This window comes from Furipterus horrens, unplaced genomic scaffold (genome assembly GCF_987537825.1).
Source record: "Furipterus horrens unplaced genomic scaffold, mFurHor1.1.pri manual_scaffold_4, whole genome shotgun sequence".
Lineage (NCBI taxonomy): Eukaryota > Metazoa > Chordata > Mammalia > Chiroptera > Furipteridae > Furipterus > Furipterus horrens.
The window spans coordinates 101,741,813-101,754,864 of NW_028327174.1; the positions used below are offsets into that span (position 1 = coordinate 101,741,813).

Genomic DNA, 13,052 nt, shown 5'->3' on the forward strand with positions numbered 1-13,052 from the left:
GCTGCTTCAGCTTGGCTGCTTGATTTTACAGGATTAACACTCTTTGACTGTAGGGGGTCAGAAGGGGCAAACCCCGCATGCCAGGGTGCCCATTCTCCTGCATCCAGGCACCAGTGTGCATGTAAGATGAGGATGACCAAGAAGGAAGTGTGGGTATCAGATGAGAACTTGGGTGAGTTTCCTGGATGTAGCTGGAGAGGAATTATCATCTGGAGTCCAAAGCCTCTCTACTTCCTTCATGTTCTATTTTGCACCCCCCTACTCCTTGCCAACGAGGTTGCCATTATTAGGATCCTTGTCATCTGAGGTTAAAATAAGACCCAGTTCACAGTGAGGAAAAGTTATGGGCAGGCAGTCTGGCCCCTCTTGTTCTTGGAGCCACACAGCCCTGGATCCTGCAGGCAGAATGGCTCTCGATAGAACATCCAGTCCCTTCCGCTGCTCCCAGCAGCCTTCCACAATCGCCTGAGAAACTGCTGTACCCCTTTCCTCCAAGAAGGGGATCCCTTCTCCCCCATCTGCCCTGACAACGCAACCCAGTGTCCCCAGAGCCATCGTGGGCAGAAAGATCAGAGTGCCTGCTCATTCTTTCTGGTCTGCAGGTAAATCTTACTCCTGCTCCCTGCCTGTCTGCTGCTCCCCACCACACGTGCAACCTGTGCAGTCAGGGGCTTCTGAATGGAAAGTTGATTGGAAAGAGGCAGAATGGGAGTATACATTAATCTTGCAGGTTTGACAAGTGACATTCTTGCAGGCAGATGCCTGCAGTGATGATCTTGGAAGAAAGAAACCTGATGCTCTGAAATGCCTCTGCTCTGACAACATATACAAAGATGTATGGATGTACATCAACGCACACATATTTCCACCTGGCCTTCTCCTGTGCACAAGGTCACATTCTACAAGTGTCATCTGTACCTTCTTTCCTCAGGTGAGGTCAGAGCACGGGCTCCATTGCCATTCTAGAATGCTGGCTGCAACCCCCCGCTTGGAGGAGTTACATGTCATGGGGTCTGGTGGCCAAGGGAACCAATCCAGGTCTCCCCCAGCATAAGAGAGACCTGACTCAGGAGTCATGGTATGTAAGGGAAACTGTTCACTTGTGCAAAATTCCAACAGAAAAAAATGTCACTATCAACCTGTGAGCCTTCTATCAGGGTCCTTATATCCTGGGAAGGAAGTGAGTGACGGTCATGATTGGGGACACCTTGCTGCCTCGCTTTACCCGTCCATATTTGCTCAGTGCGATGTAGGTCCCTCGGTACAGGTCTGACTCATACGCATTGTAATTGTTGGGCAGGAGGGTTTCTCTGAACTTGCATTCCTCTTGGAATCTGGGCTGTGAGAGAATGAACAAACAGCAGAGGGTCAATTATAAGTGAGGCCCCTCTGCCAGGCGCCCCTCCTCTCCCCTTTGTAAGACCACCACTGTGAGATGTAAGCCATCCTAGGTGAACAGAATCAGGAGAGGTTGGAATGGGAAGGGACATCAGAACTCATGGTCCTCTCTCACCTTCCCTCCTTTCTAAGGAGGAATCCAGGACCCAGGGCCATAGGTGGAGGGTCTGTGTCACATGGGGTGAGTCTCCTGTCTTCCAGTTCAGGCTACTTTCTACTGAACACGTAGATGATAATTCATTCCACTCAGAGAAGGACCAGAAGAGGATACAATAGGCTGTTTTCTCAAGTCCACTGCCAGCAGTAGTCTAGTGGGGCAGGACTGAGAGCTTGGGGTTCGAGTTAGTGGCCTTTCCACTCCCTAGTTGTGTGACCCTGAGCAGGCTCTTCCACTCTCAGCCCCAGTCCCTGTTTCTGCAAACTGCGTGGTGCTGGGTGGTTAGTGGAGGGGTCAAGACAGATGATTTCCTAGGTCCTTTCCAGTACTGTCTGTCAAATATGGTAACTCACTCTTTCCACTTGTGTTCCCTCACTGTGCTTCCCACTTTACGTCCCAAGTTTGCTGTTCCTTAAAGAGGCATTTTGACTTTGAGCCCAGAAGATTCCATGTGTCTCCTAGACCTTCATTGTTCTCCAGGGAAGTACAGGAACAGAGGGGGAGAGGAGCAGTGATTTTTATGGGAAAAGAACCTGGTTCCCTGTGGGAACGGTGGTGCTGTGGGGTCTGGGGTCCGTGATAAATCGCTAATTTCGTAGAGAACTGTGGGTGGACCACCTGTTCAGAAAATGAGCGCTGGACTTCCTGTCACGCATCAACAAGTTCATCCCCAATAAATCGCCCGAGTCCTCCTTTATTACTAGAAAAGAGAACCCTTTGCTCCCCAAGCCTGCCTGTGCTTTTGATAAGGAGGAGCTCTGTGAGTCTAGAGGAAGAGAGCAGAGGGTGAGGTGGGAGCCAGGAGACCTGGGATCTAATCTTTAAAACATAGAGAATAAAACAGAGAGAAATAGGTAGAGAATAACTTCTGACTTCTGCCTGCTGACTGGGGCCACCAGCTACTAAAAATATAAAACAAAACAAAAAGCCCCCAAAACAACAGCAAAACACTCAAAGGCTGACCAGCTGCGCCAGAGGTCGGCTGACCTTCTCTAAACAACAGAACTAGGAGCTTTCTGACCTGGCTAGCAGTGGGCGGTCGAGCAGGTCCTCTTTCTGTTATGAATGGAGGGGATGAGCTTGCTCACCAGGGCTCTCAGACTCCCCCAGCCCTCTGAGTTCTCCTCCTAGGTGACACTGAAAACAGTGTGTGCTCCCTATGGGTGGGTTTTTCTTTCCCAATAGATTCCAAGTTCCTTAAGACAAGAACTGTGCCTTGATGAGTACGTGATGCTGAATGAATGATGACTTAATTAAAGGGCCAACACCGAAACATACAGATACCCCACGTGGGTAGAGGGCTGTTCTGAGGCAGGATGGGTGTGAGCAAGGGGGTGGCATGGTCTGTGGAAACACACGGAACACTCCCATCCTGCCCTTGCCCTCTCCCACTCATGCCCCTAGTTTACAAAGCACTTTCACCTTATGTTCACTTGCTTGAGACAAACATGAAAGCTCTGACCAGCCACTATCAAATGGCTCCTTGATACCATCTGGGGAGTTTCCACAAGCTTTCCTTTCCCTCCTTATGGGTGCTCAGTCAGCATTCGTGGAATGAGTGAAGGAAGGAATATCCCAAAGGCAAGGAAAATAAGCAAATCAAAGTAAGTAAAGAGCCTATTTGAGCAAAAGCTTTGAGGTTAAACTGATAATTCACTCTTGCTAAGCTATGGGAACTTGGGCAAATTAACTTCCTAAGCCTCAATTTCCTCATCTGCAAAGTGAGAGCAGTAAGAATAATTATGTCATAGAACTGGAGTAAGCATTAATTGAGATAATGTATGAAAAGTCCTTGGTATAATGCCTGGCTCATAGTAAAATAAAAACTAATTGTTATGACTATAATTATGCCTTGCCAACTGAATCATGAAATAGTCTACATTAAAAGCCCTCAGAGACTTTGCCTTACTTTGGATCACCATTTTTATAAAACTTTCTATGGGTTATTGGACAACTTAGCTTTTAAGCTCTGCAATTACTGCCTGGGTGACTGGCAGGCAGTGAGCGGGCACAGAACCCGTACAAGCAGGGGCTGAGGCTGGCTCCGGCACTGCCCTCCTCAGGGCCTCTCTGGACCGTGGCTTCTTTACCTGTCACAGGGTGTAGAGTCTGTCACAGGATCTAAGACTGTTGATGGGCAAAACTCTGGAGCAATGGTACTAGGAGAACATAAACTCAGGACTGATTATAAAAGTTAACTATCAATAGAAATAAAGCTACAGTGATTAAAAGTCTGGTGCAGATCGATGAACAAAATAGAAAGTCAAGAAATAAATTCAAACATGCGTGAATATAAAATAAAAATGGATCTGCAGTGAATATAAAAGTGGTATTTCAGGTAACTGGTGAAAACATGGTGTTTGTAATAACAATAATAATAATAGTTAGGTATATTATATGAGTTCATTTGTTATATTAGAATAAATTCCAAAAGAAGCAAAGATTTATTTGTAAAAAAGAGAACCTTAAAAATTCAGAGAAATTTTTTTTTTAAAGTCAGGAAGATCTTTCTAAGCAGGACACACACACACACACACACATGCAAAACTAAAAGCCATAAAAAAATAAATATATAAAATTAAGTCTGCTTGGAAAAAAATGTTAAAACATTAAACAAAATAAAAATATAAATACCAAACTGGATAAAATGTTTTCAATGCATTACATTTTGTAATATATTTTGCAATATATATTGCAAAGAGGACATTTTGTTACTATATTCAGAACCCTTAACTCACTGAAAAATGGGTGTTAATGAACAGACAATTCACAGGAAAGGAAATACAAATAGCATTTAAACATAAAAAAATAGGCCTAATAAGAGAAATGTAAATCACATAGAAATGTGAGACCACATTTTTAATGGTCAGATTACAAAGAGAACAATATTTGATAACATACTTTCATTGGTGAGGGCATAGAGACTAGGGATTCTCATTTAATGTTCATTGATGTGTAAATTGTTATAAACTTTATAAAGAGCAATTTGAGAGTACCTATTAGAATAAAAAATAATTATAGCTTTGATTAATAATTCTGCTTCCAGAATTTATTTTCCTGGTACACACCCACACATGGACAAAAGTCACTGCCTCATTATTTACAGTAGTGAAAGACTGAAATTGGCCTAAGTGTCTGTTAGGAGGGAGTGGTTAACTCAGTTACAGTAAATCCACAGGTGGACTACCATAAGACATGAGAAAAATAAGAAACCTCTTTGTGCACTGACTTGAAATGGTCTCAAAGGTATATTATTGTTAAGTGGAGAAACAAAGTTTGAAACAGTGGATAGTATGGTCGTGTTTGTGTGGTTTAAAAAAATGATCCCAGTGTGCGCGCACACGGAGACACAGGTTCTCCCTGCAATGGTACCCAAGAAACTGGTACTGGTGGCTGTGTCTGGGGAGGAAGTAGGTGGCTTTGTGGCAACAGTGAGCAGGAGGCAGTTTCCATGGCACATCCTTTTGTACTAGTTTTCCCCCTAGACTATGTGTATGTATTACCTAGTTATGCAAAAGGAAGAGGAACTCAGGCTAGCAGATGGGCCAGGGAATGGAGAGAACATTGCTATCCGAACCTGGGGGCCTCCTCCTCGTCCTGCCACAGCCCGCCCCACCCACTGCTTCCCCTCTGTTCTAACCGTGCATGTCCCCGGAGAGTAACCGCCCATTGGTTTCCAGGAGAATTCATTTCTGATCTGGATGGTGTTTAGAGGAGAGGATGTGTGGGCTGCAAACTCCAGAGAGGGAATCAAATCCTGGGGCAGAGGATGGGGGAAAAGGAGGAGGGGGAGGGAGAGGAGTTGAGCTGTTCTGGCAAGAAACTCTGAGGGCATTCACCCATATCCTCTGTTCTAGAGTGTGTCCAATGTAAGAATCCAGCCTCTCCTTAGCGCCTGGGCCTCCTAAAACATGTTTGTTTACACACGCATGATTGTGGTTTATACACTGTATTTTGTTCTCTGCTCATCAGATTTTGATTATTCAAATCTTCCTCCCTTTTAAAAAAGTTTTAGTTTTTTTCATTCTGTCCTTTTTACCTAGCCTAGTTTATATTCCTAACCTTTCCCAATATTCTGTACAAATCTAAAGTGAAAAAGGGGAAATAGATGATGTTTACTTTAGAAGCCCTCTCTACCTTTCCCTTGTCTGTTCCTTTCAGTAACCCCTCGCCCGACCCCCTCACATACTTGGGGTTCAGGTGGCTACAAGTCTGTGATGGGACGCCAGGACAGCTGCCCTGGACTCCTTGATGCAGCTGATGCTTCAAGCCAGTGAGATTTTCCTGCTGCCAAGACTGATGCTCAAGCTGGCATCGTGACCCAGCCCCTTAATTTATTTCCACATATCCCTGAGCTCTGAGTTCCCACGGCTCAGGAATGTTGGCTCCTTAGTGCTGGTGAGAAAAGCACCAGCGCCAAGTAAATGCTGTGATAATAAAAGCAGCTACCATATATTGTTACTTGAACAAATGAAAATAATTCCACCGGATCACATTTCTTGGGCCTTCCGGGCCTCAAGCCCCAGCATGGCAATGTCTTCAGTTCCACCTAGGTCTAATCAAACTCTAAAGCATTTGGCTCTCACTAGGGAGAAGGCCATGTACACAGGGACAGATGTGTGTTTCAGCAGGAGCTACCTCTGGCAGAAATGCCCCTTCGAGTCTGGGATGGACCAGATGGCCATCTCCTCCCTTTAGGCAGAGCTAAGTCACCTGGACTGATGGAAGTGTGTTTTTGTTTTTAAAGCTCTTCCTCATGCTGCTGCCCTTGGCCACTTGTCCCTGTATTCCTGGTTGTGCGTGTGCAGAGGTGGGCAGTAAGAAAAAAAGAGAGCACTCCTGCCCTACGCTGTCCTCCTGCAGCCCCTGGCTGCTGCTTTTCCTGTCCTTAGCGGAAAAGAAGACACAGCATCTCCCAGCTCTGGCGAGGTCTGTATTCACCAACCCTCCTTTCTAACACACAACGGCATCGACAATTTAGAAGTGTTTGAACTGTTTTCACCAGGCACACCATTCTCCTTTCTGACAGCTCTGGGTGGCAGGCAGAGGCCAGTGTGAGACTTGTCTGCAGGGCTCTCCAGGCCCCTCACCGCGCCCCACGGGCTGAGGCTTAGGGATCCTTTGTCCTGTCCCCTCAGGAATCCTGTTCTCTGCCAGATGAGAGGAGAGGCAAACTGAGCACTGACTGAGGGAGAGGCTTAGTCCTCCCCTCCCCCAGGTGATTCTCAAGAGCCTCTTTATGCACATTGTCATAGCACTATTGATATAAAGATGTAGACACAGTTATAATTAGTAAAAGTAGAGTCACTTAAAAGCATAACTTAACTTCTAGTACCTTTTTGTCACTGTGTATTGTGGATAAAAAGGGAGCCACGTACTGACCCTGACAAACTCAGGGGAGGCCAGCATAATGGCCTTACAAACTCAGAAACCACAAGGAACCACATAGAATGTTCTGAACATAAAAATCCCTAACTGAAAGTCTGGTGGGCAGTCACATCCTAGGCCTGTGGCTTTCTTGACAAAGGTCAGTTTTTACCTTATGCGAGCCTGTCTATTGTCTTTTTGCATCTCGATAACTGAGCTTTGGAATATCACAGTAACCTCCTTTTCCAGACCCCTCAGGGCACAATCGGGTACCGGGCTGGAGCCCACAGAGCCCCCCATTGTTCTCTTGTTCCCTGCACACCGTCTCTATGTGCTGCACCCACCCAATGTGGAAGGACTGTGTGTCTCTGTTTTACTTTTTATCCAATCTCAGAGATCACCCACTTTGCTTTCTCCCACCTCACCAACCTACTGCCAATGGATTTCATGTAACCTCCCTTACAGCTCCTCCTTTGATCCTAACGTATAAAATAAGCTGCAAAACTGCAATTCTCCAGAGCATTTTCTCAATTCGTTAAGATTTTCCTTCTCAGTGATTGTCCTCAGTTTGGATCAAATAAACTCATACAAGACCTTTTCTTAAGCTGGATGTTCTCTCGTTGACCGTATTTTTTTCAGTCAAAGGATTCTAATAGAACCACTGTCAGGTCGAGGTCCTTGATTTCTTCTTTTTCTTCTTCTTTTTTTTTAATTAAAAAAAGAGATTGGAATTCACTGATTTCTGCCTTATTTGAACATTGGTCCCAGTCTGTACACCAAGTGCCTTCTGCTGTGAGCCTCCCCTGCCTTACCTGCTGGAACCCAAGGGCAGGTCCACACACAGCCATGATTGACCTGAGAGCTTGGAGACCTGGCCTCTCCACTGTGAAGTGAGGATGAAGGTCACATGTGCTTCCCAGGGGTGCTGGGAGATAATTCTCAGAAAGCCATCTGCAGGGCACCCTACAAACTATTGGTGCTCAGTACGGGGTAGCTATTCATATTGTCTGAGGAGGGTGAGGCACCCTGACGTGAGGCTCTGCACCCCTCTTACCTAGAGATGAGACAGTGGGAGGCCACATTTCCTCAGGTGGGCTTTCTTGGTACTCTTTCTCCCTCCATGAGCTGTCGCCTGCCCACTGTCCCCTGTTCCCTGTCCAGCATGGTTCCCCTCCCCCCACAAGAAGTCCCATTTAGGAGCAGTAGCAGCTGAGCCAAAGCGGAATGAGGCAGCTCTGGGGGCTTAAGGGGAAATGGTGTGAATGAAATCATCACCCAGCAGGAGTCTTCCTGGCTGTGAAGATCAGTTGGCAATTGTTTTTTTAGACTGTGATAACAATGGGCCCCACAGGGCCATTGGTTGGCAGGAAGGGTTGGTCATCTGCTGCCCTCAGCCATATAAAGCATCAGGTGGCCAGGCTTGGGGCACAGCTCAGTGACTCCCCTGTCCAGTCCCACCCCTGCCTGGTCCTGGGCTCCAGGGTTGAGACTCTCCCCACTTGGAGAAGGTGCTCCTGAGCCAAATGCTCCTGGGGTGTGTGGAGGGTGCTGGGTATGAAGAGAGGGTGGTCTTCTCTCAGAAAAGTCCCCCTTCTTCCTAAACTCTGTTCATTAGGGAGCCCTGCTTGGTACCCTCTGAAGTCATGTGCCCGAGCGTGAGGGCCAAAGGTGTCTCCTACCTTAGGAGTCAGCACACACTTCGGAGATGGCTCCCGTCCTTAGGTTACTCGGAGTGCTTTCTCCCTTTGCAGCATGTCCTCTGATTGTTAAATCTCATGTTCCCAGCCTCCCCGGGCTTCTCCTACGGACTTAAAGTGGGAAGTGGATAAATATACTCTGTATTTGTGCCCTTTCCCTGCCTCATAGGTGAATTCCTTTCTGGGTAAGAAGAAATACTAAATAGCTTGTTAATAAAGATGGCAAGGATAAGCGTTGCTGTAACGAACACTTCCTCCCAGGAGGTTTACCTGTCAAAGAGCCCTTCATATAGTCCCATAGCTAACACCCCCATTGCCGGCTCTCCAACCAGTTATGCAGGCTGGTGAGGAGGGGTCTCTGGGATGACTCACTCTGCAGAGGGGGTACCTACTCCACTAAAGCCTAGGTGGGTCCTAGCTGCCTCCCATCCTCTCCACCACCTTTGCAGAGTCCTAAAGGGTGTCTGAGAATTCCAAGCTGTGTTTTACCCCCCAGCCCTCTGGCTCTCAGGGCTGGGCTAACCCTAGGGCAGGGCAGAGGCCAGGTGGCCTGGTGGTCTCCAAGGTCCCCAAGCCTGACTGGCCTGCCAGAGGCATTAAAAAAATGAAAACAAGCAAGCTAATTTCCAGGTGCCCAGCTTAGCCCCACTGGATAAGCATCTCTGAGGGAGGTCCTTGGAAATCTGTACATACTTTTAACAAGTTACCATGGTAATGTGGATGCAAATGGTTCTCCCACTGTCTCATCTCTAAGAAAGAGGGGTGCAGAGCCTCACAGCAAGGTGCCTTGCCCTTCTCAGACAATATGTACTGAGCACCTACTGTTTGTAGAAGGGTGCCCTGTAGACTGCTTTCTGAGAATTATCTCCCAACACCCCAGGGAGGCACATGTAACCTTCATCCTCACTTCACAGCTGATAGGCCAGGTCTCCAAGCTCTTGTGTCAATCACATCTATGTGGAGACCTGCCTCAGGGTCCCGCAGGCAATGTACCTAGGGCCCGCAGCAGAAGTGCATTTGGGGTACAGACTGAGACCCACGTTCCAGCTCCTGCCCCACGGACCCCCTGTTACTTGCCTTATTTTAGAGACCCACTGAATTTAATCCACGCTCCATCTTCATGTAACCAGCCTAGACTGAGAGGTGTTAGTGCTAAAGTTCAAGAACGGAGGACACCTAGGCACCCCACTCAGGTATTTAACAGACCTCCTCTGCTGGGATAGTCTCCCTGGAAGCCAGCACCAATCCCAGATCTCTCTGTTCACCTCCTGAGCCTCAGTCTGTCTCTAAGGAGAGGTAGAGCAGGCCTCCACACCCTTCCCATAAATAACTCTGTTATTCCTTGACGATTGCTCAAAGATCTTCCTTTTTAGCCTTTTTATTTCTGTCAAAAGAACTCTCAGTTTCTTCAACTTCACAGGGATGCTTTCCCAGGCTGTATTTTGGAATCAGCCGAACTGTGGGCTGACAGACCCAGGATGCAGGGATCAGAGAGTAGGGAGGTTTTGTCACGTGCTCAGAAGTCCACGAGGTAAACCTTGCAGGGCTGATCTGTGATGGGGAGGAGGTTATACAGGGAGGATGCTTCTCCAGCCCCTGGGATCAGGGGCTAGAAGACAAACCCTTACACTAAAATTCCCACACACTGGTGAAAAGGAGGAAGGAGCCTCTATTTCCCCTCCTCCTGTGGCTCTCAGGCAGGAGGCGCCTCTTGGAGGGTGGGTGGTGGAGAACAGCCCAGGACGGGCCTCTCTAGCCCAGGGAATCAAACCTACACAGCTTGGATGATAGCTGCCTGCCAGAATCCAGGTTTTCCTCAGACCCAACAGGACTCTGAGCCCTGGTTCTTGATTAATTACAAAGGCCTGGCAGGTAGGCTCAGGAAAAACATGGTCCAACACAGAGGCCAGTGGCCAGTGGCCAGTGTACTGTGAAGCTTACGAAGCCGGAGCTCCAATGCCCCTCCCATCCACTGGCTCCTTCCACTGCCCCATCTTTTCTCACTCTAGATAAATCTTCATTCCTATACTCAAGATTTTGTATTCTCTTCCTCAGTTGTGTAAGCTGTAGGCCTTGTACAACCTGGAGCGTCCCTGGCCTGATGAACTCACCGTTGTGTACAATCTTCCTTTACTGTTCATGGCAACGAAGAGGGCGCTTCTCACTCCAAAGAGACTCACCACACCTCGTTCCACTGTGGAAATCTCCAGCAGGCCTGACAAAGAAATGCGGGCTGCATTACCTAAGGCTCATGCAAATCAGAGTGAACTGTCAATCTAAAGGTGAGCCTGCAAGGCACTTAAGCCTGTCCCCCTGCTCCTAGAAAGTCAGACCCTCCATCACCTCCATCCCTGATCTCTCTAATTGGAGGAAACCTGGCAGCTGGACTCAGCAGGCCTTGCATCTAGACTGTCAACAATACAGTTCTGCAAGGGAATGTTCTGATATCAGAGTTAGGGATCACAGTGGCCACTTAGGTATCTACTGAAGATTAGCTTTGAATCTGGGCTTTTACTGACTTAATTACTCGAGTTGTGTTAAAAAAAAAGAAAAAGAATTCTGATTAGTTTTGTTAAAAATGTATACTGCACGTTTCAGTAAATTTCAGCCCATCTAATCTTGCAAATACATCAGCAGAGACTGATGGTTTGCTTGGATCCTGTGGCCCCCACCAATCCCTTCTTGGATGGGGGAGCCTATCTATGCAGCAACCCATCCCCTTCTAGGACACAGACCTGGGGACAGAGGGGGTAGGCTGAAATAAAAAGAAGGGTGTGCTTCAGCTGGAAATTGTGCAAACCATCTGCCTTTCCTTCTAAAAGGGGGAACGCTAAATAAAAATAAGCTTGTATCTAATTTGGTCCCAGTATCATTATTTGTTCTCCCCATCGTTGCCTTACAGCGTCTTAGGCTGATGGTTCCCAGTGGTCTTACACGGCCACAGATGGCCCTGTAATGTTGAAGTCATGAGTGCCACAGGGCCTCCATGAGGTGATGGCAAAGCACACTGGGATGCTAGGGCTTCAGCATATTGAGATTGTATCTAGGCAGGGTCAAATTCATTCTGGGAGGGGTGGCTCTGTTACGAGCATCCAAGTGGAGAAAAGCATCTCCCTCCTCTTTATGACAGGAGACCTCAAGCATCAGAGCAAGGCCCCCTCATCTTTTTACCCTGCTTGAGCTCCAGCCCCCAGCTTCCCAACTGGCTGCAACTGGCACTCACTGTAGGGGTTCTCCTCGTGGGTCCCGCTGATCCGGCCATCGGGGGGCACTTGGAGGTGAAAGCCGATGCCCACGTTGCAGTAGAGCCTCCGCTGCCGCTTGATTCCCACCAAATAGCCGCTTTCCCAATTCACCCCGGCAATCTCTCCAGCTAGCCCAGCTCGGGACCTGGACAGCAGGGTGCTCCAGCCCCTTGAGTCCAGCAGCGTGCTGTTGGCGAGGGTGCCCGCAGGTGAGGGCACCACCATGCCCACTAGGACTCCTAGGAAGATGAGAGTCTGCAGCGTGCCCTGAAGACGTCCTGCTCTCCGGAACATAGTGATGAACAGCCTCTGTCCCAGGGCCATCCACCTTGCCTCTCAGGCACGTGGTCAGAATTAATGGCCCTAAAAATACCGCCCTTCTTGTTTTTCTCCCCTCGGCATGGTGGCAGGGGCTTATTTTTGGAAGGCAGATGAAGGCTGCTGACATAAAACCAAAGCCTGCTTCGGGCACTCGGGTTGGGAGCAGAGGGACCCAGGCTGAGCCGTGGCTGGTAGGGACCATGGCTTGGGGACGCAGTCCAGTTTGCCGGCTAACTCTGTCCCAAGTTGATTATATTTGATTTGACCTATCTTTATAGTTCAGCAGCCTGGCCCTCCCCTCCACCCATCATCACCCTGACGTCAGCTGGCCCAGCTCACTTATCCAGGGCTGTAACATTAACCTGCTCCTGAGCTGGCTGCCTCCCCAGACCCCCGTCACCCTCCCCATGCCCCAGGGATTCTGGGAGCCACTGTCATTCCAACTATGAGGCAGGAATGAAGTGAGCAGGGAGCATCTCTGAGGGAGAGAGGAATTGGCTGGGGGCCCAGAGAAAGAGAGAGGTGAGAGGCTGCTCAGGACTCAAATTGGGCAGAAGTTCTTGGCCTGGTAGTGCTGGCTTCCTTATTTAGAGGGCAAAGGGTAAAGATAGGGATAGGGGAAGGCTGGGTGGCAGGTGATGACCAGGGCCTGTGAGTTACCCTAGAAACATTTTCATGGAAAGAGTTCACGATTGATGGCAAGAGAGGCTTAGGGTACCCTGAAAGTCTGGACCCTTTTAGCAGGAGAGGACAGAGATTGGGCAGTGGAGCCAGGCGGGTAGCCAAGGAGTGTTAGGGTGATAGAGGGAGGGAGGCTAGGGTCTGGCTTCTGCTCCCTGTCCTGCCATGGCATTCACCCAGCCAATG

General features: G+C 48.3%; 1 protein-coding gene across 1 annotated transcript; it reads right to left on the reverse strand.

The window, feature by feature from the left end:
* Positions 1-273: 273 nt before the first annotated feature.
* Positions 274-12,413, reverse strand: FGF6 (fibroblast growth factor 6). Its single transcript, XM_090273866.1, has 3 exons — positions 11,843-12,413; positions 10,731-10,834; positions 274-1,339 (listed from the first exon to the last, which is right to left on the reverse strand). Exons 1-3 carry the CDS (start codon positions 12,186-12,188, stop codon positions 1,163-1,165), a joined length of 627 nt encoding a protein of 208 aa, XP_090129992.1. The 5' UTR covers positions 12,189-12,413; the 3' UTR covers positions 274-1,162.
* Between the last annotated feature and the right edge of the window lie 639 nt (positions 12,414-13,052).

Excerpts from the sequence above, each read along its gene's own strand:
- FGF6 (XM_090273866.1), bottom strand. The coding sequence starts at position 12,188 with ATGGCCCTGGGACAGAGGCTGTTCATCACTATGTTCCGGAGAGCAGGA. Across the intron at positions 10,835-11,842 it reads CCACGAGGAGAACCCCTACA|GCCTGCTGGAGATTTCCACA; the intron begins GTGAGTGCCAGT and ends TTTCTTTGTCAG. Across the intron at positions 1,340-10,730 it reads AAGGAAGATTGTACACAACG|CCCAGATTCCAAGAGGAATG; the intron begins GTGAGTTCATCA and ends ATTCTCTCACAG.